General features: G+C 47.4%; 1 protein-coding gene across 3 annotated transcripts in view; it reads left to right on the forward strand.

Annotated features, from left to right (window-relative positions):
- The window catches only part of LOC111866120 (ras-GEF domain-containing family member 1B), a 576,878-nt gene that overhangs the window by 187,455 nt on the left and 367,249 nt on the right, over positions 1 to 22,174 (forward strand). The window contains exon 2 of one of the 3 annotated variants that reach the window (XM_023854749.1): positions 18,985 to 19,915. The exons of the other annotated variants lie outside the window; for them this stretch is intronic. Coding sequence (XP_023710517.1) covers positions 19,049 to 19,915 — 867 coding nt within the window. The 5' untranslated portion in view covers positions 18,985 to 19,048. The remainder of the gene's footprint in view (positions 1 to 18,984; positions 19,916 to 22,174) is intronic. 3 annotated transcript variants of the gene reach the window in all.

The raw sequence follows: 22,174 nt of genomic DNA on the forward strand, positions 1-22,174 counted from the left end.
CGGACCAGTGGAGGGCTCTTGTGAACACGGTAATGAACCTACGTGCTCCATAAAATATTTAGGAAATTTCTTACTGGCCGAGCGACTGTTGGTTTCCACAAGGAAGACTCTGTTCCTATTCTTGCGTTTATTCACTGGCGCAGAAGGAATTTACCGAGTCGTTGCCTAGCAGTGTAAGAAGGGATAAGCTTCACCGAACGTTACACGTACAGACACACAGACTGATGGAGGGAGTTATGAAGTACGCAGTTGAGATGGGCAGAGGTGCCGTGATGTACATACCGACTTTCATATAGATTGGTTCATACAATCAGAGGTTGATGAAGACAGGAATACACACAGACAGCATGGTGATTTTATAAGGCTATTTTAATTTTTCCAAATAAGGAGAGTAGGCTAAAAACGGCGATGACTGCTGTTTCGTTATTACAGATCAATTATCAATGTACATTTTTAATTATCTTCAAGGAAGATGAATGTAATGTTGATACTCACAAATAGAACCCACGCTCATCCCCCCCCCCGCAGTGACCGAATAATGCAACGTAGAAACCACTTCGCATTTCATTGCAAAACAAAAGTTTCTGTTTCACGAAGGCCATTATGGTTTTATTATCCGAAACGCCATCTGTTTCAACTGGCTACGCTCCGCAGTAAGTCAGACTCTATGATCCAAATAATGGGCGCTATTATGCGTCGACTTTCTTGTCGCCGCTTGGGGCGTAAGTAGAGCAGTGGGAGGCCCCATGGAGTGCGCGCCTGTCATGCAACAGAACCCATTTCCACAGCGCACGTGAGCGATATTCTGCTGCATGAGAACGCACCACATGTTCCGTTTAAGACTGGATTTCTCTTAAATACTGTATACAAATCCAGCCCGTACCTCACAGGAAACGCATTACGTCATCGCTACAAAGTCCAACCGGTTAATGCTGTTTAGGGAAATAGTCGCTGTTTACTGTGAGAACCGTACGGAACACACAGATACACTCTGTGGGCAGAATGCGGAGTTTTGGTGTGTTATTGAAAGTGGTACACATAGTGACCACTGCCCTTTAGGAGGTTAAACATTACAGTAATGCCGCATGTATTGAGACGGAGATGAACTCGAAACGTTGCAACGCAGTTGGACTCGGCACGGGCTGAGAAATAGCTCACCGGTTCCCTGTATCTAAAAATGTTCAGAGGAAACATGTGGATTTTGTAAGATAAACACTTCGTGTTATTTCGGCTCTTTTTAAAGAGCTGGGGGTATCTCAGTCGGTATAGTGACGGGCTGCACGACCGGGGTTTGGTTCCCGGTGGGGGTAAGGGATTTCTGATTTCTGTTTTCTCCACGTCGTCCAGACCGGCTCTGGGGCCCACTCAGCCTCATATCCATGGGGTACGGGGGATAAAACGGCCGAAGCGTTGAGCTGACCACTCCCATCTAGTGTCGATGTCAAGAATGGTGCAGCTGTACCTCCACTTCCCCATACATCTTCGTGGTGGACAGCTTTGCGTTTTAAGGTGGGGTCGTATGGAATGGATTAATCTACCTTGGCGTAGGGACCGGTTGTAGGCTGTTGTGAACACGGTAATGAACTTTGGATTCCATAAAATTTTGGTAACTTCTTGGGGCACTGAGCAAGGACTCACCTTGCTGAGGAAAACCATGAAAAGCCTAGTTAAGGACAGTCGGGCCGCAGACCGAGTGTCTGGAAGTGCAGCTCGAAGCATTTGAACCCCGGCGCAGGGTTGGTGGTCAATTTCAGGCTCCGACTGATTTAACCTCGGGGAAGAGGCCGCGGTAGCAACTGAGTAAGAGACCGGGCGTGCTCCAGAACGGATCTGGACAACCTTACGCTGGGGGTGGGAGGTGGATAAGGAGAGGTGGGGCCCATCTGTCGAGAACTGCAGTTAAGAAATTGTACATCGTTCTGAGGCTGGCTTTTATCCTGCTAGGCGTAGGTGTGCGTTCAGGAGGAATTCTTCCCTGCCTATGCAGAAAGTTGTATAATCCTTGCCAGAAGCTATGACGACACAACTGCGTCACAGACATACACTCTCACCTTGATCTTGCCGCCAGGACAGAGCAAGGTCCCCCAACTCACAAGTTGGCGATATAACTCACAGCGCACACTTAACTTGCAGTCCTACAAACGGGATAAGTTGCCTAGAGGAGCCTGCAGCGCCCCTAGAGGTTCCGTTGGTAAAGAGGAGCCTACAGCGCCGTCTCTGGAAATCTTACACACAAAAGCCACGTCCATTTACGTTGTCAGCACCCCGGAATATCGTTTCCATGGATTTTCAAGGATTAGCTTCTCAAGAAGGACTCGGCTCCGGGGAGTTAGTTAATATTTATAATTTTTCAGCAATGGAAAACGCCCGACTTCATGACTGGAGCATCCGACTCCTCAGCTAGGATTTGAGCTCATGTAAACCTCTCCTACACACGTAAAGAAAGTTATGTAAGCATCAAGTTGTGCGCCGTCATTACGCAACTTTGAGTTACCATAGCAACGAATTGTAGAGCGGTGACACGTTGTATGGACGTAGGTTAGAATCAAGCAGTCTTGTTTCAGACTATCGTGTGTATTACGTGAGTACTGATAATGCTTTTATGTGGATATGTGAAGCGTACTGTACTATATAAAGGCGACAATTTACGATTGACTGTTTGTGTTATTCGTGAGAGCTCATGTTAAACGTCGGCCTCGCCATGTTATTCGTCAACATGTGTAAGAGTGTAAAAGAATTCGGTGGAAACGTCGGAAATTAGTGGTACGGAAGCATGAGGAACAAACTGTATATAGACGACTGGGAAGACCAAGGCGTAGGTGGGTGGACAATATTAAAATGAATCTTAGAGAGATAGGATGGGATGGTATTGATTGGATTGATCTGGCTCAGGATAGGGACCAGTGGAGGGCTCTTGTGAACACGGTAATGAACCTTCGTGTTCCATAAAATGCTGGGAAATTCTTGAGTAGCTGCAGAATTGGCGGCTCCTCCAGAAGGGCCCAACTCCATGAGTAAGTAAGTGTATGTATGTATTTTCGCTTGGAGGCCGGTTCGAATACCTCCACCTTAGCCCTGCGAGTCGTAGAAAAAGGAACCCAGTGCCTGGGGGTATGACTGGGCCACCCTGTCACTGGGGGACATAAATACAGGGACCTTGTCCTCCAGGTTGGGGGGTTGGGCGTAAGGTTGATGACCTTGCTCTGTAGAAAAAAATACTATTACGAAATTAAAAAAAGTGAAAACCGGATCAAATCTGGCAGAATCTTAAGGAAGGCTGTGGCTGACGACGACGACGACGACGATGATGATGATGATGATGATGATGATGATGTAGATGTACATATACACACATGTGAAATCATTTAAAGCGAAATAAATGCCACAAGTTCTGCCTCGGGCTCCTATTAATTAGCTGAACTGGTCATCTGTCAGCATTTAAGCCGCTCTCGAGCACAGCACCTACTGCCTACACTGGTTACCCTTGGCTAAGGTTTCTAGCGCGAATCACCTGCGCGTATTTTCGTCTCGGAAACAGTCGCAGTAGGCGACAAGCTCTGGGTCACCTACAGTTTTCATTCAGCCAGTAGCACCACCGGATGTCAGGTGACACATCGGACGCCGGGTCATAAACTGATTGCTAATTCACAACTTTCATGCCAGGCTCGAGAACACCACACGGCAGGCTGCATCTCGTGGCGTGTTTTGTTTGTAAGTTGCGAACTCAACATTCGTAGGCTCTGAGGTTCTCACAGCGGCGTTTATGGGATGTAACACCGTGTAGCCCGTTGAAAGTGAACCGAAGTTTTTGAGGAACATGTCGCCCCCGTTTTCAGTGTTGAAGCCACGCAAGAAATCATCGTGAAGCAGGCAACAATCGAACCTCTACCATCCAGCCCATAGCCCATTGTTATACCGACTGAGCTATACCAGAGTGTAAGACCCTGGCGACCTGTATTGTATCAGCCAGAGAGAAAACTTCGGCTTGCGAAGTAAGCCTGTAGAAGTACTTTCCACTCATCAGTTACAAGTCCTAATTTGAGAGAAAGCACGTTTAATGAAGCCTGTTACTAAGTTTAGGGCTAGTAGCTACTCAGATGACATGCTGAGGCAACTTGAGATAGCTGTAGCAAACGATAGCAATGCATGGTGACCGCAGCTCCTCCCAGTGTCGGCCCCCACCCTGCATTCGTGTCACCGCACGTGGTTTGCAGAAGACAGTGGCACGGGTTGTCGGAGGAATTTCCTGCTCGGGATATTACGAAATGTTATCCTTAAGGCACACGTACCACTCCCTCCCCCCAGGAGCCGGGGACAATATTTCTTGTCCACCCACAGAGATTAAAAGGATAAACCCGTTACTGGTGTAATAATTTGAAGGACAGTTGAAATCTTCTGTGATGCCTGTAGTACGGTAGGGGTTTACCGACGTTTCGGAGGAACGTACTGCCCCTATCTTCGGGTCGAAGAATAGGCCAAGAAAGCAGCAACCGACCACATCGTTTCCACGTTCGTTATTCAACAGCGATCCTATAATTGGACACGCTGTAATCCGGACTATGGAAAGCGTCCGTAAATAGACCTTGCTGTGACACATAGACCCATTGCCAAGTAACAGCGGTGTAAACAGGCAACAGTATAACAGCCGTTGCTAGGGAACAGCTCTGCTAACACGTTTCTCCGGCAACGAGAGAACACGAAATAATGGTAGAGACGTTTTCTGTGCGGTCCGTGCCGGGGATATGTAAGAGGACTAGTTGTGATTGTGTCAGTTGAGAGTTGCAGCTGTGAGAAGTGATGTTGGTAGCTGAGGCAGGGGATAGTTCCGGAACCCAGAGGAAGGGGAACGTCGGCCGTTATAAGGCGCTACCAAGCAACGGCTAGTGAAGACAGAGAAGACTATGTGTCTTGTAATTACAGTGTGTAACTCGGTGAGACTCGTAGTTATTTGTAGTTACAAGTGTTATTGTCCAATATATCCGGTTACCAATCCAAACCTCGTCTCTAGCCACACTCCCCACGTGACAATATCATCATTCATAATTGCTCCACCGAGAAAGTTGGTTTATATTCAGGAGCACCTCCATTCGAATCTCTGCCGGCACACCTGACATCTGACGGGCGTTATTCGTATTATTATTTGCCTCTGAGCGTCATTAGGTAAACCGCAAAGGGGTAAAGTTGTCCCTGTACCTAATTAATTAAGTACCAAGTCGTGAAGACGGTAGGGGAAGTGAAGGTATAGCTCCATCATTCTTGACCTCGGCACTAGATGAAGGTGAGTGATCAGCTTCACGCCCCGGCCGCTACCCCGCGGTGCTCGCTAAATGTGAGGCTGGGTTGTCCCCAGAACCGGTCTGGACAACTCGGAGAAGAAAAAATCTTGCCTCTGCCGGGAATGGAACCCTGGCTCTCCAGTCAGTATACCGACTGAGCTATCCCGGCTCTCGCAGAGGCTTAAGAAAGGAAGATAAGGGATGGAAGGAGAGAGAATGAGAGAAATCGAGGAAAGAAAATGGTGCTTGGTGTAGTGTGCAGTGAGATTTGAACTCTTTGTGCTGTCACGTGGAAAAGAGTGCGAAATTCTGAGGTGTGGGGGACGGTAAGGACAATAGAGAGGATGGTGAGTAAGGAAGGAGCCTCTCTGAAGGGGCGCGTTTATCTGATGTATTTTGGTTCAGTTCTAAGCAAAGCCCTACACTTTACATGAAGCGCATCTAACCGCCACAAATTGTCAGCTTGAAGGGTGAAGTTCCAGTTATAACAAGCCGCAAACGGAACTCTACGGAGCTCGCTTCAGGCCTGCACATGTGAAACATCTGGTAGCAATTACGTAATTTTTGTAATATGTTATTGTTATTGCGTAATTCTGTTTTCTCGTACAAAAGTCTCAGCTTCTTTGCTTTCTCGCTCCTTTACGAACTCGACCGTTTTCTACGTCTGCGTCGGATTTATTGCTCGGTGCAAGTGACGGCTGATTTCGAAGCCATAAATAATCACTCACGTCTCCACGTGTTAGGCGTGCTGAATCCATTTATGTTACATGTGTCTTGGTGATAGAACTGCGGCGAAAATAGCCAGCATTTCGCTTTCTCAGTGCTGTATTTGTGTCTGTATGTGTAATATATGGGGGCACGCGGTAGCGTAGTTGTTTGAGGTACTTATGCTACAAGCCGGAAGGTCGCGGGTTCGATTCCCGATGAGGTCATTGGATTTTGTCAATTTACCCAACCCTTCCAGCCGCACTATGGCCCTGGGGTCGACTCAGCCTCTAACACAAATGAGTACTAGGAATATTCTTGGGGGTAAAGGGCGGCCGGCGCGTAAGGCTGACAACCTCACCGCCATCTGTGAGCCGATTGTCTAGATAATGTGGGAACCTCAGCATCTCACAACCGTATGGGCCTCCACGGCCTGTTTACAGGGAGACCTTTACTTTACTTTACTTTACTTTACTTTACTTAGTAGTGTGTGGTACACATAAAACTGTACATAACACGTGAGTTATGAAGAAAGCAGTCTTCTGGGATTTGGCACCGTGTATATGTGGTGTTAACCGACGTTTCGGAGGAACGTATCGCCCCCATCTTCAGGGTTGAAGAAGTATAAGTAAATCTGCAAGCGACAACACCGTGAGACACGGTCAAGCAGACTTGACCGTGTCTCACGGTGTTGTCGCTTGCAGATTTACTTATACTTCTTCAACCCTGAAGATGGGGGCGATACGTTCCTCCGAAACGTCGGTTAACACCACATATACACGGTGCCAAATCCCAGAAGACTGCTTTCTTCATAGTCACCGCCGTGAAAGCCTCAAATCTTACACGTGAGTTATGTGTTTTGAAGGGTCGACGATATCTAAAAAAGGTAAGGCCGTCCCTGCGCTAAACAAAGCACCACGCCAAGAAGACGTATGGGAAGGGGTTATATAGTTAAAAGCCATCGTTATCTCGGTACTGAATGTTTCGGGGGAAATTACTGCAACCTTCTTCACACTACACGGTGTTACATCCCAGAAGACAGTGATATTCATTGTATCTACATGTTTAAATAAACTTGGATAGCTCGGTCGGCATGGCGACGGGCTCGACGGGCGGGCTTTGATTCCCGACAGGGGCAAGATTTTTCTCTTCTCCGTAGCATCGAGACTGGCTCTGGGGCCCACCCAGCCACCTATCCAATGGGTACCGGGGGTAAAGAGGCCGGGGCTTGAAGTTGACCACTCCCACCTAGTGCCGAAGTCAAGAGTGGTGGATCTATACCCCCACTCCCCCATATGCCTTCATGGTATAGTGCTTAGTTAATTACTTTTTGTTTTCATGTTTAAATGTTTCCCTGAGGTTTCTCCATAGCGACAGCTTTTTGAGGGACTCTGTAATTGAATATTAACATTAATTAAAGTTTATAGAATTTTTATGAGTACGTAGCTCTAATACACGTCAAAATTACGAGTAATGCAGCTAAAGCAGCACACTACGCTCCATCTAGCGGCCAGGATGTGAATTACAGTAGTCACCTGCGATTTAATATTCTGACGGCGGTAACTATGACGAGTACTCTCTTCTGGGTTTCTTCTGGGTTGTGATGCCGTGGAGTCTGGTAGTACTTGACCGACGTTTCGGAATCGCGTACTGCTTTCGTCATAGGAAGGAAGGAATAAGCCAGACAACCAGAAAAAGAGCAATGAAAGTTTACCTGACTCTTCGAAAAAAGTAGTACTTCCATCTTCAGGGTTGAATAGCAAACTAAGCAAGCAATCGTCAAGACTAAATAACAGCGGTACTTAACTGATTTCTCTTTCTGGTCTCTTTGCTTGGCTTATTCCTTGAACCTGAAGACGGAGGCAGTACATTACGTCGAAACGTCGATAAAGTAGCAGTACATGACGGAAGCAGTGTTCTTGTCCCCTCCCCCGCCTCTGGCTCTGACCTGCTCTCGTGCCTCGACAGCTCATGCCCGCAGATGCAGGGCGGCCGCACCAACCGCATGAGACGCTCCCTCGGCGGTTTGTGGTGGCGCGGAAAAGGGTAAAGAAAGGTAAAGCTGTCCCTGTGCTTAACTAATTAGGCACTACGCTATGAAGGCGTATGGGGGCAGTGGATGTACAGGTCCACGTTTCCTTGACCTCGACACTAGTTGGAGGTGAGTGGTCAGCTTCACGCCCCGGCCGCTTTCCTCCCGGTACCCAATAGGTAGGTTGGGTGGACCCCAGAGTCTGTCTAAACGACCTGGAGAAGAGAAAATTCTTGACCCTACCGGGACCCGAACTCCGAATTCCACTAACTCAGTGGCGAACAGACGGTGGCAGTACCTCAGCTGGCCGAGGAATTGTCTACTTCTTATAGAAGCCTAAGGTTGATTACCACGTTCACAAAATTACCCTAAAGTATTCTCTTCGTTATTATGGTCGTCATTGCCCTAATCCTTACCTCTTCCATCTTCTCTTATCCGTTTTCCTTTTCGTCATCTCTTCTTCCCCCACTCTCACGTACATGGTCCACCCAGGCAATGGGTACCGGGGGCAAGGTGACCGGGGCGTGCCGACGCCAAGAATACGTGGATTTATACATCCATTCGCCCATACGTCTTCATGGCGTAGAGCTTAATTAGTTAAGCACAGGGGGAACTGTCAGTCAGGCTGAGGATAGTAAATCATGCCTTATGGTATGTAGCTCAGGATGCAACGGCAGTCTAGTCATACGCTTGACCGCCACCAAGGTTAAGCGTGTTGTATTTATAAGGAGCTTGCCGGATGGCGCGTCTGCAGTCACGGTTTGACTAGAAGTAGTCTAAAATTAAAGTTTGCCATTTACAGTTCTACAGCGGGGAAGGGGGAGGACTGGCCACTCGCAGCATCACCCACCCCTATCCCAGGGGAGGTTCGGAGAAGTATGTAGAGGGGTTGCTGAACCGGAAGTTGGCACCAACCGAGCCCACTTGGCTGGCCACTGGTCCAGCAAAATGGCGTTACATCTGCGCCTGCGTGAGGCTATGTTAATCAGGAAGTTCTCTGCCTTCTGGGTAACTTAGCTGGTACATCCGCGAGACTACAGGCTGGACTACCGATGAGTCGCGATTCGGTTACTGGCAGGGGCGCCCTGTCGCCTGTCTCGTATAGGCTTGATCTTTTTCTGGCAATTGCCATGTGACTGTGTCGGCTTCGATCGCAAATGTTTGTGGTGTGGGTTATATTTGAGTCCTTTGTTTAGGAGTTGCAGTAACCCGTCGCCAGGAAACGGTACAACGAATCATACTGATTGTTTTGTGTTATGGTTGCTTAGCAACCCTATCAGGAACCTAGAAACACAGAAGCCTGAGATTATGATTTTTTAGACAGGATGTTTTGAGCGACAACTTATACTGCCGTCATATCGCCGGACGGTATCAAAAGACGGCCGCAGCCGGTGACTGAGTGCCACTGTCAGTGTGAAGCGTAGGAAGAGCAGCGGTGAGTGCATTGCGAGGAGAGACTGCCACAATCTCCCCCGCAGGGTGGGTGAGATCATAAATAGAATCCAGTCAGCTGGTCCGCGCATCGCAGGCGGGGGCCCGCATCATGGGTTGCTGGTCGCCATGGAAACCCAAGCGATGCAACTTTTGAAAATGTGCGGATCGAGTACCGGACTGACTCGTGTTCGGACGACTTAAAACAAGAAGTTCGGGGAAGAACCAATCGTCTTCTTTCCTTTGACACGAGATATACCACATAGAAAACGACGCCTCCAACAATTCTTCGTTTCCGCCATAACATTTTTTTATTGAGCCGTTTCCTAGCAACAAACAGGCAGAATGATGGGAGGGGTTTATGAAGGACGCCTTTGGGATGGGGTTAGGTGCCACGATACACACACTGAGTTTCATGAAAATTGGCCGATGGGAGGCATAGGCACACAGACAGCAGGATGATCTCATAAGCCTACTTTTATTTTTATAAGGGTAACTCCGAAGTTACTAGCGGTGTCACTCCTCCCGCAAAACTGCTGAGCTGTGGGGCCCACCCAGCATTCTCTTTCCGCGCTCTTAGAAGTGTGGAGCTATACCTACATTCCCCCATATGAATTCATGATTACCTTGCGCACTCATCTGTCTTCATCACTTGTCTTGTAGACCCTTGAGACCCACGACCAATATTTTTTCCAGCTGAACACTTGCAGTTATAGTCCTTATGTAACATCGTATCTGACAGAAGGATGGGTGTGTCTTTTGTAATTGCTGCTGGTCCTCGCCAGCACAGTCATTCTCTGGTTGAAGTCCCGCGGGTCTCATGACCATATTTTACTGTCTCAGATTTGAGACTCCCTCAACCTGGAGGGCCAGGTCTCCATATTTATATCCCCCAGTGTCAGGATGACCCGGTTGTACCCCCGGGCACTGGGTTCCCTTTACGTCGCCCCCTACGACCCACAGGGTTACGGTGGAGGTATTCAAACCCGGCTCCACACGGGGGTGACTAAGCTGTAACCTTGACCACGCCGTAGATCAAGCGGTTAGTCGCTGGCTTCCCTCCGCGGTGGCCCGGGTTCGATCACGGGTCTAGTCAAGTGGGATTTGTGGTGGACAAAGTGGCGCTGGGGCAGGTGTTCTCCGAGTACTTCGGTTTCCCCTGCCAATCTTCATTCCACCAATTGCTCCACAATCACCCTCCCCTATCATCTGGGGCTGGTACAACAGGCCAGAAGTGGCCGCAGTGCAAGGGACTTAGTCCCACCCCACTAGCAATAAAAAAAGCTGTAACCTTGCCCCTTGCTTGTAACATCTCGGCACGGAACTTCTAGAAGCCCCCGTTTTCATCAGTACCCCTAATGTTTGGGGTCGATGCGTTACTCTGGGAACGGCTTTACACGCTACAATACTGATACATCGTTAACTGGCCAATTTATAACTACGCTTCATTGTGGTTTATTTTTGTATTGTTTTATTCTTTCCTTCCTTTGCGGTTTCTTTGTCCATTTTCTCTTCTTTCCCTCCTTTGTGTGTAGTAAATGAATTGGACGCAGAAACTGATCTGTTTTAAACTGAATTCCGTTCGCCGCCACATGCGCACAGCAGCAGCGCACATGCCTGTGTGTACAGTCACATCCGCAGAACTTCGCCTGTAAACATAAGTTGTAAGATTAGGGAGGAGCTAACACGTAAAGTTGTCCTTCTGCTTTACTAATTAAGCACTACGCCATGAAGGCGCAGGGGGGAGCGGATGTATAGATCCACATTTTCTTGACCTCGGGACTAATTGGAGTTGAGTGGTCAGCTTCACGCCCCGTCCGCATTACCCCCGGTACCCATTGGATAGGTTAGGTGGACCCCGGAGCCGGTCTGGACGACGTGGAGACGAGAATAATCTTGCCTCCACCGGAACTCGAACTCCTACCCCTCTGTTGTCCAGTCCTTAGCCAGTCGCTATACCGGCCGAGCTATCCGGGCTCCTGATGCTAATAGGAGGCTGGAGAAATGTGCGCAGTTTTTGCTGCATGTTTTGATGTCTTATTTTCTGACCGCCCAGTATTTGGGAACTTGAGCTGAAATCATTTCTCTCCACTGCACCAAATTTATTGAACGTGAGGGTAACAAGAAATACGTACAAAATATTGGATGGGAAACATGATGTATCAGCCCGGTAGATAAAGGAAAAGATTTTGGGGGGGATAGGGGGGCTGCAGTGAAGAACCTATCTTAACGGAAGCCGATATTACCCATGTGAACGGAATTTCACGGGGGCAGCAGTTCAATTCTATGGCGATGTGTTGAGGCATAGAAACAGGAAGGTAAGCGCGAAGCGAACTTATGCGTTTAAGTGTGGTCCGACTTGGCCGGAAGAGCGTCCGACTCATTTCATCAGAGCTGTATTCAAGGATACACTGAGCGTGCGCCGAGCACTGCTACGTTTCAAACTGCTGGGAAACCTTGAAACCCTAATGCATTATTACATTTCAGATTGAGTTCTGTTGAAAATGGGAATGTAGGTATTGCCCCCCTGTGCCCTCACATTGTACCACTCGTGTTTAGGGGGGAGAGCTGCCTCTTTTCTGCGGTTTTGAATTAGGATTTTGATTGATCTGTCGTCTGGGCTGTGAGGGGGCTTTCAGAGCGTAACTGGAGACAGCCATGTTGACTACGTCAGAGCAGATGGTTTTCACATTATCCTAAAGCAACAGAGAGAGACAGAGGGGACCTGCTGGAACTGCAGGAGGCCATGAATATGGGAGGACCGTTTGTTGTTCCCGCCTCATGCAAATTGAATGTAAACCCATAGCGAAATACGTGTATACTCGTATAGCTTCAGTTATCTTAAATGCATGTCCGAGCTCGTTGCTTTTACTAAAAATATGCCAGATTCAATATTTTCCTTTCGAATGTGTGTACATATAATGAATTTACATACTTAACAAAAACAAAAAGTCCCGGTTTCTTTTGAACGTAAACACGAGCCGAACATTCGGAACTGTCGCTTTGTTTGCCTGTTTGAATGTGTCTGTGTTACGCAAAACGTTCCGTGTGTGCAGACGGACTGATCATGTATATAAATTTCCGTGGAAGGGATGCAGTACTGGTTACAGCAAACACGATTCATTATGTGGACGTCACAAAAAAGTTTATGAATAAGAAAAACAGACGTTTTTGGCTTTTTATTTCATGTTCAAGAAAATTAGAAATTTCCCTCCATTTCCTTTTTAACTATAAAAAATATATATTTCCATTGAAATGTATTGACAAAATAAAATATATTTAAATGAAAGAAGTTGTGGGAAGAATTAATCACCTACTTCTGATACGACACGGACCGCATATAAAACGACGCGTTCAACAATTCTTCTGCTGTTTCGTGTGTATTCATTGCAGCGACGTTTTTACCGAACCGTTGCCTAGCAACGATAGGAGGGATTTATGAAGTACACCGTTGAGATGGGCTCAGGTACCACGATATACATACCGAGTTCCATAAAGATTGATTTAGAGAATCAGAGGTTAATGGTGGGCGGAGGATACGCAGAAACAGACAGCATGGCGATCTCATAAGCCTTTTTTATTTTTTTTCCAAACTAAGGGAAGTACGCTGAAAATCAGAATTTACATGGTCAGTTAAATATTCGAAAGATAATGGGGATAATAGAGGCGAAAGTTTTCCCTGCTTTTAATTAATTAAGCGCCACAATTCTTGACCTCGGCACTAGATGGGAGATGAGCATCAGCTTCATGCCACGTCTGTTTTACCCCCGGGAAGAAGTTCCCGTACGCCTTGGATAGGAGGCTGAGTGGGTCCCGGAGCCGGTCTGAATGTTCCCTGCCTGGAATCGAAGCCAGTTCCTCTGTTGTGCCAGCAATATCCCGTCACTATACAGACTGAGCTATCCAGGCCCCTAATACCTCAATTAAATTACTTACTTACATACTCGTGGAGCTGAGCCGTTCTGGAGGAGCCGCCAATTCTGCAGCTACTCAAGAATTTCCCAGCATTTTATGGAACCCGAAGGTTCATTACCGTGTTCACAAGAGCCCTCCACTGGTGCCTCAATTAAATAGTAATAATTAATATGCAGTAGTAATAATTCAGTTCAGTTCGTGTTTATTTACGTGCAAACTTAACAGCCCAAAGGCCAGTCACAAAGTTAGCACGAGTACGTAGAAAGACACAAAATAACTAAAAAACGAAATAAAAATAAGGCGGTCTATGTAATGGCAGTAAATTAATGATAATTCCAAGAAAAATTACAGTTAACTTTAACAGGGCAGACAAATAAGTGCAGTTCCAGTAGTTATGCCCTTATGTGGCGAGAGGACAATACACTTACATACACGCATAATAATAATAATAATAATAATAATAATAATAATAACAACAACAATAACAATAACAATAATTTGGAGTGTATGCCATGGTCCCTCTAGTGTCACTCCCTGCAGCATGTCCCGTGCTGCCTCAAAAATGTGGGGGAAAGTATGTTGAAAAGGAAGGCTGGGATACCTCAGTCGGTATGGCAACCCACTGCTGGCTGTACGGCCGGAGTTTGATTCTCGATAGGGGCTAGATATTTTACTCTTCACATCGTCCAGACCGGCTCTGGGGCCCACTCAACCTCCTATCCAATGGGTGCCTGGGGGGGTTTTCCCCCCGAGGATAAGATGGCCGGAGCGTGTAGCTGACCACACCTCCAACTAGTGCCGAGGTCAAGAAATCGTGGCTCTATATATCCACTGCCCCATACATCTTCATGACGCAGTACTTAGTTAATTAAGCACAGGGACAACTTCACCGGTTTGGAGAAGTCATGTGTTGTGCGTCAGAACGTACTGATCCCCTAACATTGCTTAGGGTGTGTGGGGGAGGGGAGGGGTGAGACTTACGTTCTTAACTGTCCCTTTTCTCCCCGGCTGGGGAGGGTGGCCTGTTTCGGATGGAGGAACTAATTGGATGGGATTTCTACTTCTTCCTCCATGACAGGATGTCAATGAAGATAATGACTAGCAGATAGAGCCCGCAGCTTAACGAGGGCTCCTTGTATTGCCATGGATACACATAGCACTGTTGGACGTAAGGGGCTGGCAGAGATTCGCGGTGGATCTCTCCCAAGCNATACGAGATATGCTGCCTTACCCCCCCCCCCCATGATATTACTAGTGATGTGGTGCAGTGTACAAGTAGCACACAAGGGGCGACAAAAGATGCATCCGACGTTTCGGAATTCCTTAAGGGAAGCTACCTTTTAAAGAATACAGCCGAACGGTGCACCTAGAGGACAGTGTTCCAAATTGAAATGTTCGAATATTTGTGCGCCCAGACGTGTCCGTCTTTCTACTTTCGATATGTCGCTTGATGCAGGTTCGGACGGTAATCTTGCGGACGGTGATGCCATCAGTACGGCGTCCGGCTGTGGTCCAGGTTTCATACGTAACGTAAATCTGTCCTTGTGGTTAATCAATTAAACACCACGCCATGAAGACGCTTGGGGGGAGTGGAGGTATAGCTCCACTATTAAGTACAGACAACTTTTTTTTACCTTTTCTAATAAGTCCGTCTTTTGACTATGTGAGGTAAAGAGGCAAAGCTATCCCTGTAACAGTCCGTAGAGGCCCATAGGGTTGTGAGACGTCGAGACTTCCAAGTTTTCTGAACAGTCACAGATTGCTGTGAGGTTGACAAGCCTGTAACATCAGTAATCGAAGACGCCGTCACAGACTAGAGTAAACTGAGGTCCAGTCACCACCGTGCAGAGCAGTAATGCCACTGTTGCACGGAGAGTGTGTGCTCGGATGACAGCCAAGCAGCGCCTGTGTTGGGCCTTCCCGCTCAGCAGCGGCGGCACAGAAATCACAGCTCTGAAACAAGTACTTAACGCACTTCACTGCTGCTCCTTGCAGACTGTCGTCGACATCACCCGCCATGAGGCTAGCTAAAGTCAAAATAACGAAGGTAGGTTAAAAATGAACAGTAGGTCCGTGGTTACTCTATGTACCACTTTTACACGAAGTACACTAAATCCTCGCTAATCCGGAGTAATCGNCCCGAGAAGATGGGAGAGGGGCTTGCACAACGAGGAGAATTATTCTTAAGGAATTAGCACAAGCCTCAATGTGTCTGGCTTGTATGCGGCGGTGAACAGTTCGAATCTCGACTGGGACACCACTTATCCTGACTGTTCCCCCACCCAAATGCCAGGCAGTACCTTAAAATAGTCCACGACCACTTCTCTCCGCATCATTTCAAGTTCTCTTTACTAGAATTCAGTCATTCGCCGCTATAGGCAGGTAGTGCTGTAACATGAACTGCAAGTAGGAACAATAAGTTCTGGGAAGAACTTTCCTTTGATACGACGCGGGTCGCGTAGAAAATGGGGGGGGGGGAAGAAAGAATTATGGCGGATACACAGATAGACAGCAGAGTTGGGTAAATTGCTGGTGGCCCTCGCCAGCACAGTCATTCTTGCTTCCGAGTTCCGCTGGATTCATGACTGTAGTTTAATCTCTCACGTCTGGGAGTCTTGCAACTTCGTTCGGACAGCAGGGCGATCTCATAAGCCTCCTATTTTTCAAAATAACGAACGTAGGTTAAAAATGAACAGTAGGTCCGTGGTTACTCTATGTACCACTTTTACACGAAGTACACTAAATCCTCGCTAATCCGGAGTAATTGGGGAGGTCATCCGGATTAGTGAAGCAAGAAGTAGCAGTAACTAACCCCCCCTCCAAAAAATAAGAACGCAGAACACAAATAAATGGAAAATTTAATGATATAATAGTTCTGAGGAAAATAGCAAAATATCACTGTCGAGCCTTTATTCAAAAGCTATAAAAAGACAGTACATTAATTCATGGATAGAAGACTCAGAAGTTGTACTTGTTTCTGAACGTAATGACGCAGGTCTGAAGAAACTGTCTCAAGTTTTGTCTGAACAGACAAGTGACTCATCTTTTTTTTCCCCCTTGGCACTACAGCCCCAGTGGGCCTAGGCCTACCTCCATGAACTTCTCCGTTCACTTCGGTTTTTCTAGATCTTACACATTCGGTAGGACTCCTTGGGCTGGTGATCAGCTCGTCGCAAGGCCTCTAAAGTGACTCAGCTGCCTTCCTAAATGTCTCTGTGTGTCTTGTGTACTCAGCTGTGAACAGCATTGTTCTTATTTCGATCTGGATTAATTCTAACCGGATTAACGAAGGTTTAGCGTAACTGCATTTTTCTCTCGTTTTGCGTTCCGTACGGTCCTGTCAATAAACCACGGTTATTTTCCCCGAACAGCATAAGCGGTCGGTCCTCTCTAGACCCCGCTGCCACATGCTCAGTTTGGCGTGTGTTAGTGAACCGTTGATTTGAACGAGGTTGTTTCCACACAGCCACACGATTGGTCAGTGGTAGGTCGCTTTGACGCGGCATGAAAAGCCCACGGATATGTTGCCCTCAGCCGTCGCGTCGCGGGCGGACGGACATGTTGGCCAGTCTGTCTGTTTCTGCCCTGCGCTCGACAGCTGCGAAGCAATTTTGGGTCGTTATAGACTCGTAATGAAGTTTGTTTTGAAACTGGATAGTCTATTGGTCGCTCAGATGAAAAGGAATGTCCATTAATTTTTTTATTTTCCTAACGGGCTGTAGGGGCCCCGTGGTGTAACGAGAAGTTGCAATGCCAAGCAGGACAGCTTTGATCTGACAGGACCAGCGAGCCAATCGGCGTCTATCTGCGTCTCTTTTCCAGATCAGAACAAATTTCATCTATTTTAATGCCTCTACCAGCTTCATGCCGGTTGCTCACTTTACCTTACGCTTCTACGTCGGTGAACTACCATACATTTTTAAAATAATTTCTTATGGTGTGGGGGTGAGACTGAGTCCACTCGTTACGCGGGCCACTATTTACCGAATGGCCGACAGTATGGCTTACCAGAATATTGACCTTTCCTTCTGGGACACCCTGTATATTTATGAATATGTAGCATGAATGGGGGGGCAGAATAATTGCATATAAAATTTTGGCCTGGAAACCCATAAGTCAACAGAATATTCGAGAGAATAAGAGAATTATATTAAAACTGTCATGTGAATGTACACTAATGTCTTCGTACTTCGTGATTGGCCGGAACAGCGAAGTTTGCGATGCGTCAGTCTGTACCCGTATCGGTCACTAGCCGGTGCCTAGCCGCAGCTACTAATATCTGACGGATACTGCTCAGTATCGCTGTGGTTGTAATCTGTGTATGCGGTTAACGTACTTGTATACACCCGGGTGTGGATGCTTGCCGCTCTTGAACACGGAAATATCTTCTACGCGTGCGCGATGCAAGAGTTGACACCATGGTTTCGACCTCCAGAGAGTGACGCCTGCCAATGCTCCAGATTTGGTCCAAATGAAAATGATTAACAAGTTGTTTTGTTGTTTTTGTTTTTATAGCAAAGTTGTTGTCCGAGATCTCTCACTTCTTGTTGGCACGACAACGTCTGTGGCTCGTGAAACTTCTTTGATGTTTCAGTTTCTTTGTTTTTAAACTGGTTCTCCACTGCCTTCCTAATTTCGGCATTATGTTACGAAATATTCTTGCTTTGCTGCGGTCTTACACACTCAGATTTTCTGGAATATTAAGAACCCGCTTCCTGTTACAGACCGCCGTCACCTCGTGTTAAGAAAAGGCCTCTCTCACAAAGATAATACATTAATTGGAAAGCGCTAAGGCCATTTAATTGAAACTGAAATTTAAGTGGCTTAACCGAGTAATTTAAGGCTGTTGACGTTTCAGGCACAGTTCAGGATCCAACTCACAAGTATGTTTCCTGATCTGAAGAAGTTCACTGAAGAGTTACCCGAAACATCAGTATTTTTGTTTTCATCCACCCTAAACAATCTCTGGGTACAATTATGGTTTCGCAACTTTGTTATAAAAGGCACGTGGAATTATTCAGCATAACGACAGCTTTAGGCTGGACTGCTGAAATTCAGATCTTGTCCAGATGGTGTCGGGATAGCGACGGGCTGGACGGCCCGGGTTTGATTCCCGGCAGTGTAAGATTTTTCTTTTCACAGCGTCCAGACCGACTCAGAGGCCCACCCAGTCCCGTGTTCAATGGGTACAGGGGGTCTTTCTCGAGGTAAAGCCGCCTGGTCATGAAGCTGACAACCCACCATCTAATACCCAGGTCAAGATAACGTGGAGCTATACCTCCACTGTTCCATGTCTTCATACCATAGTGCTTAACTAATTGAGCACAGAAATTAGTTTACCCTTTTACCGCGTCCAAATTGGCTTTATGTTCCACACAACCTCCTCCCCAGTGAATTCTCGCTGATGCCCCGACAGCAACGTGAATATCGCCACTGACTGCCTGTATAATGCCACTATGTCTCTGCTACCTAAGTACACCTCCGTGGTATGGTGTTTAGGCAGACGTGACTTTACATTTATCAAAAGACGAGCCGTTAAACTCTGGACGGACTTTTTCTGGAGCATTTGGCGTGATACTCGCGATTGCATCACAGTTGGCTTACAGTTGACCTTTCCTTCCATAGGATCCACATGCGAGGAAGGGTGCTTCTTCCTTTGTTAGCGCCAAATTAAGGAACGCATCTCAACATGGACGACGAAATACAAGAAACAGTTGAATCTATCCTCGGCAAAGGCGTGAAGGTAGTTGACTGCGAGAAGAAATCGTGTGTTCGCGAGGAAGAGGTTCTACTCGTGAATGGTTGTCCAATCGCTTTAGAAGGGGAGGATGGTGCAGCCATCCGTGAGGCATTAATGCACGGAACAGTGCCTCACTGTGACCTGCTCAACCAAATTCTGATCAGAGCCGGAATTCTTCGTGCGCCAGTCAGGCTTGAGACGAGCCTCAGCGTCAAATCTTCGGTGGTAACCCGCGAAGAAGTGACGGTGGCTCGCGGCGGCCAAGTAGTTGACGAAAGATCGCGGGAAACCAAAGAAGACAACTATTATACGAGCCACACGAGCGAGGTCTGGGAACCTGTTACTATCGTGTCAGGAGGCGCACCGGCATCAACAAGAACTTCCAGAACTAACCAACATTCCTCAAGCACTCCTTTTCCGAACTCCTCGTCTTCCTCGTCAGATACTAGTAGCAGACCTACAAGCGACGCTTCGACGTCGACCACGGGGTCAAATAACAAGTATTTCATTCCATTAACACCGAACCACACGCCAGCAAATGGTTCACCGCTGGCATCTGGTGCCCAGCAGCGGTATTACACTCCGACTGCAATGAGGGGAGGTGCGGCCTCCACCTCTTCCGTTGATTCGGAGGACCAAGTGGACGTTGCCAAGTGTTCGCCGTACCGGAACCTGAGGAATGGACTCCAGAAGGTTAATATCGTTGGGGCGGGGAGTGGGGGCACAGTGCACGCAAGTGACGGGCTACATCAGCGCTACCAGAAGAGTGCGAATGCGGAGCCAGCTGGAGTTGGCGTTCAGACTACAACTTCAGCTGTAAGTAACACTCACTGTATTCTTGTGTTGTCTTCATTTGCTGCTTGTGTATGTGTTGTAGCCTCACATCGAAAGTTTCAGCATGTCTTAAATTTCAGAAATGGTAAGAGAGGTTTTATTTAAGCATCCACCAAAAATTATTGACCTCGGCACTGATCGGAGATGAGTAGTCAGCTTCACGTCCCGGCCGCGGTACCCCCAGTGCCCATTGGATAGGGTGCTGGTTGGGCCCCAAAACCGGTCTGGATTGCTGTGGATTTATTAATCGCAGGGATAAAATTTACCATCCACAAAGAATATCGGTCTGAAGTCGACGTAACTCGTTCATGTCATGGCTGCGTGTGTCTTTCTTTCTTGTCTTACTCCTGTTTTCCGCGCCACAGCTCAAGCGGTTAGTCGCTGGCTTCCCATCGCGGCGGCCCGGGTTCGATCCCGGGTCTGTTCAAGTGGGATTTGTGGTGGACAAAGTGACCCTGGGGCAGGTTTTCTCCGACTACTTCGGTTTCCCCTGCCAATCTTCATTCCACCAATTGCTCCACAATCACCCTCACCTATCATCTGGGGCTGGTACAATAGGCCAGAAGTGGCCGCAGTACAAGGGACTTAGTCCCACCCCACTAGCATTAAAGAATATTCCTCTTGTTGAAGATGGAGGAGGTACGTTCCTCCGAAACGTCTGTGGATTTCTGTCGGACAGTGGTATCACATTCCGGAAAATTATACTTTAGTCGTGTTTGTTCCTGAAATTTTTGTATGGCGTGAGCCTGCGGTTTTTCAAATTGATTGTCTGTGCGCAGTGAATCACCCGCAGAAGTTTACTGGGTTTTACCGCGAATGGAACATGTCGCTCCGCCCGCTTTCCTACCTGCCGTGTTATGCGGGTGGAGGAGCTGAGAGTGACAGTGGCATAACGGACACAGTTCACATCGAACTAATGAAAGGAAATATCAGTTTATAAACTTTAGTGGAGTCAGGGAAAGAATGAACACTGATGGTCTGGCTTAAAGTCCTCCTGCTCTTCCACCTTACCTGCACTGCACACTACTCTTCATAGTGTGACAAGGAAGAAATGAAGAAGGTTAAAAGAGACAGACGAAACGCAGGCCGGATACAAATGGGATGACGGGAGCGATGGTAGCTGCTAGGCAGGCGGGTCGGGCGAATCTGTGTGCAGTCTTTCGCTTAACCGACTTAACCTCCATCCTCGGGAATCGAACTGTGGTCCATTTATAGGATTTTAGGTTCTCATAGCTGTAGCTAAGAAGGCTCACGTCTTCTGGGATAATTCATGTACGAGGGAGAGTCAGTAAATGGCACACAAATGAATATAACACGTAAAATATGTTATATCCCAACCTAGGAAAAAAAAACGTTTATTTCTCAACATAGCCTTCACCAACTCTGATACACTTGTCTCATCGCTTTACCAGTGCTCCGAAACCCGCAGCATAGACGTCTCAGCCACTTCCGCACCTCCGTTTCAACTTCTTCGTCATCAGCTAAACGTTTGCCACCCAGTTGTGGACCGCTTTACATGACAAACACTTCCCACCGTAAACAGGAAAAATTTGTTTATGAATATCCTTTGCACTGAGTCCTTTTGCCCACAAAAAGAAACGCACAATAGAACGCTGCTCATCGGTAGTATGCTGTTCAAGCGCGGTCGCCATTTTGACTACCGAAACTAGCCTCTGAACATGTGCTGCTACCTAATGATACACACAGAAACACTATCACGTCCATTACAACTGTTTTACTTCAATTTGTGACCTATTTACAGACTCTCCTCGCAGTCCTTTGAAGCGTAACCGACGTTTCGGAGAAACATTTGACCTCCTTCAGTGTCGGAGAATAAGTCAAGCGACAAACAAGTATGAATCAGGTAGGAAGTATAGCTCGTACTGGTTTCTTACTTGCCTTATTATTCGAACCTGAAGACGGAGGCGCTGTGTTCCTCCGATACGTCTGGTTGACTTCCAGCGGACTACACGTACGGTAGAACCCCTGTGTGGTCCAGTTGTGACTACTGAGGGTAGGTGGGTCACTGTTGCTCCGACGCCTTGTGGCGCAGATTGCAGAGATGACGGGGCCGCGTACAGACATGCGCTGTGGGTGCCGCAGGAGGACCCACCTGCTGATATGTACAGGTCCTGTGACACTACCAGGCTCTTACCTGATTTGCAGCAGGTGTTTGACTGCTTCTGTTTCAACCCTGCCAGTATACTGGGAGCCGGACTGGACGGCCGGAGCTTGATTCTC

Source organism: Cryptotermes secundus, unplaced genomic scaffold (genome assembly GCF_002891405.2).
Source record: "Cryptotermes secundus unplaced genomic scaffold, Csec_1.0 scaffold318, whole genome shotgun sequence".
Lineage (NCBI taxonomy): Eukaryota > Metazoa > Arthropoda > Insecta > Blattodea > Kalotermitidae > Cryptotermes > Cryptotermes secundus.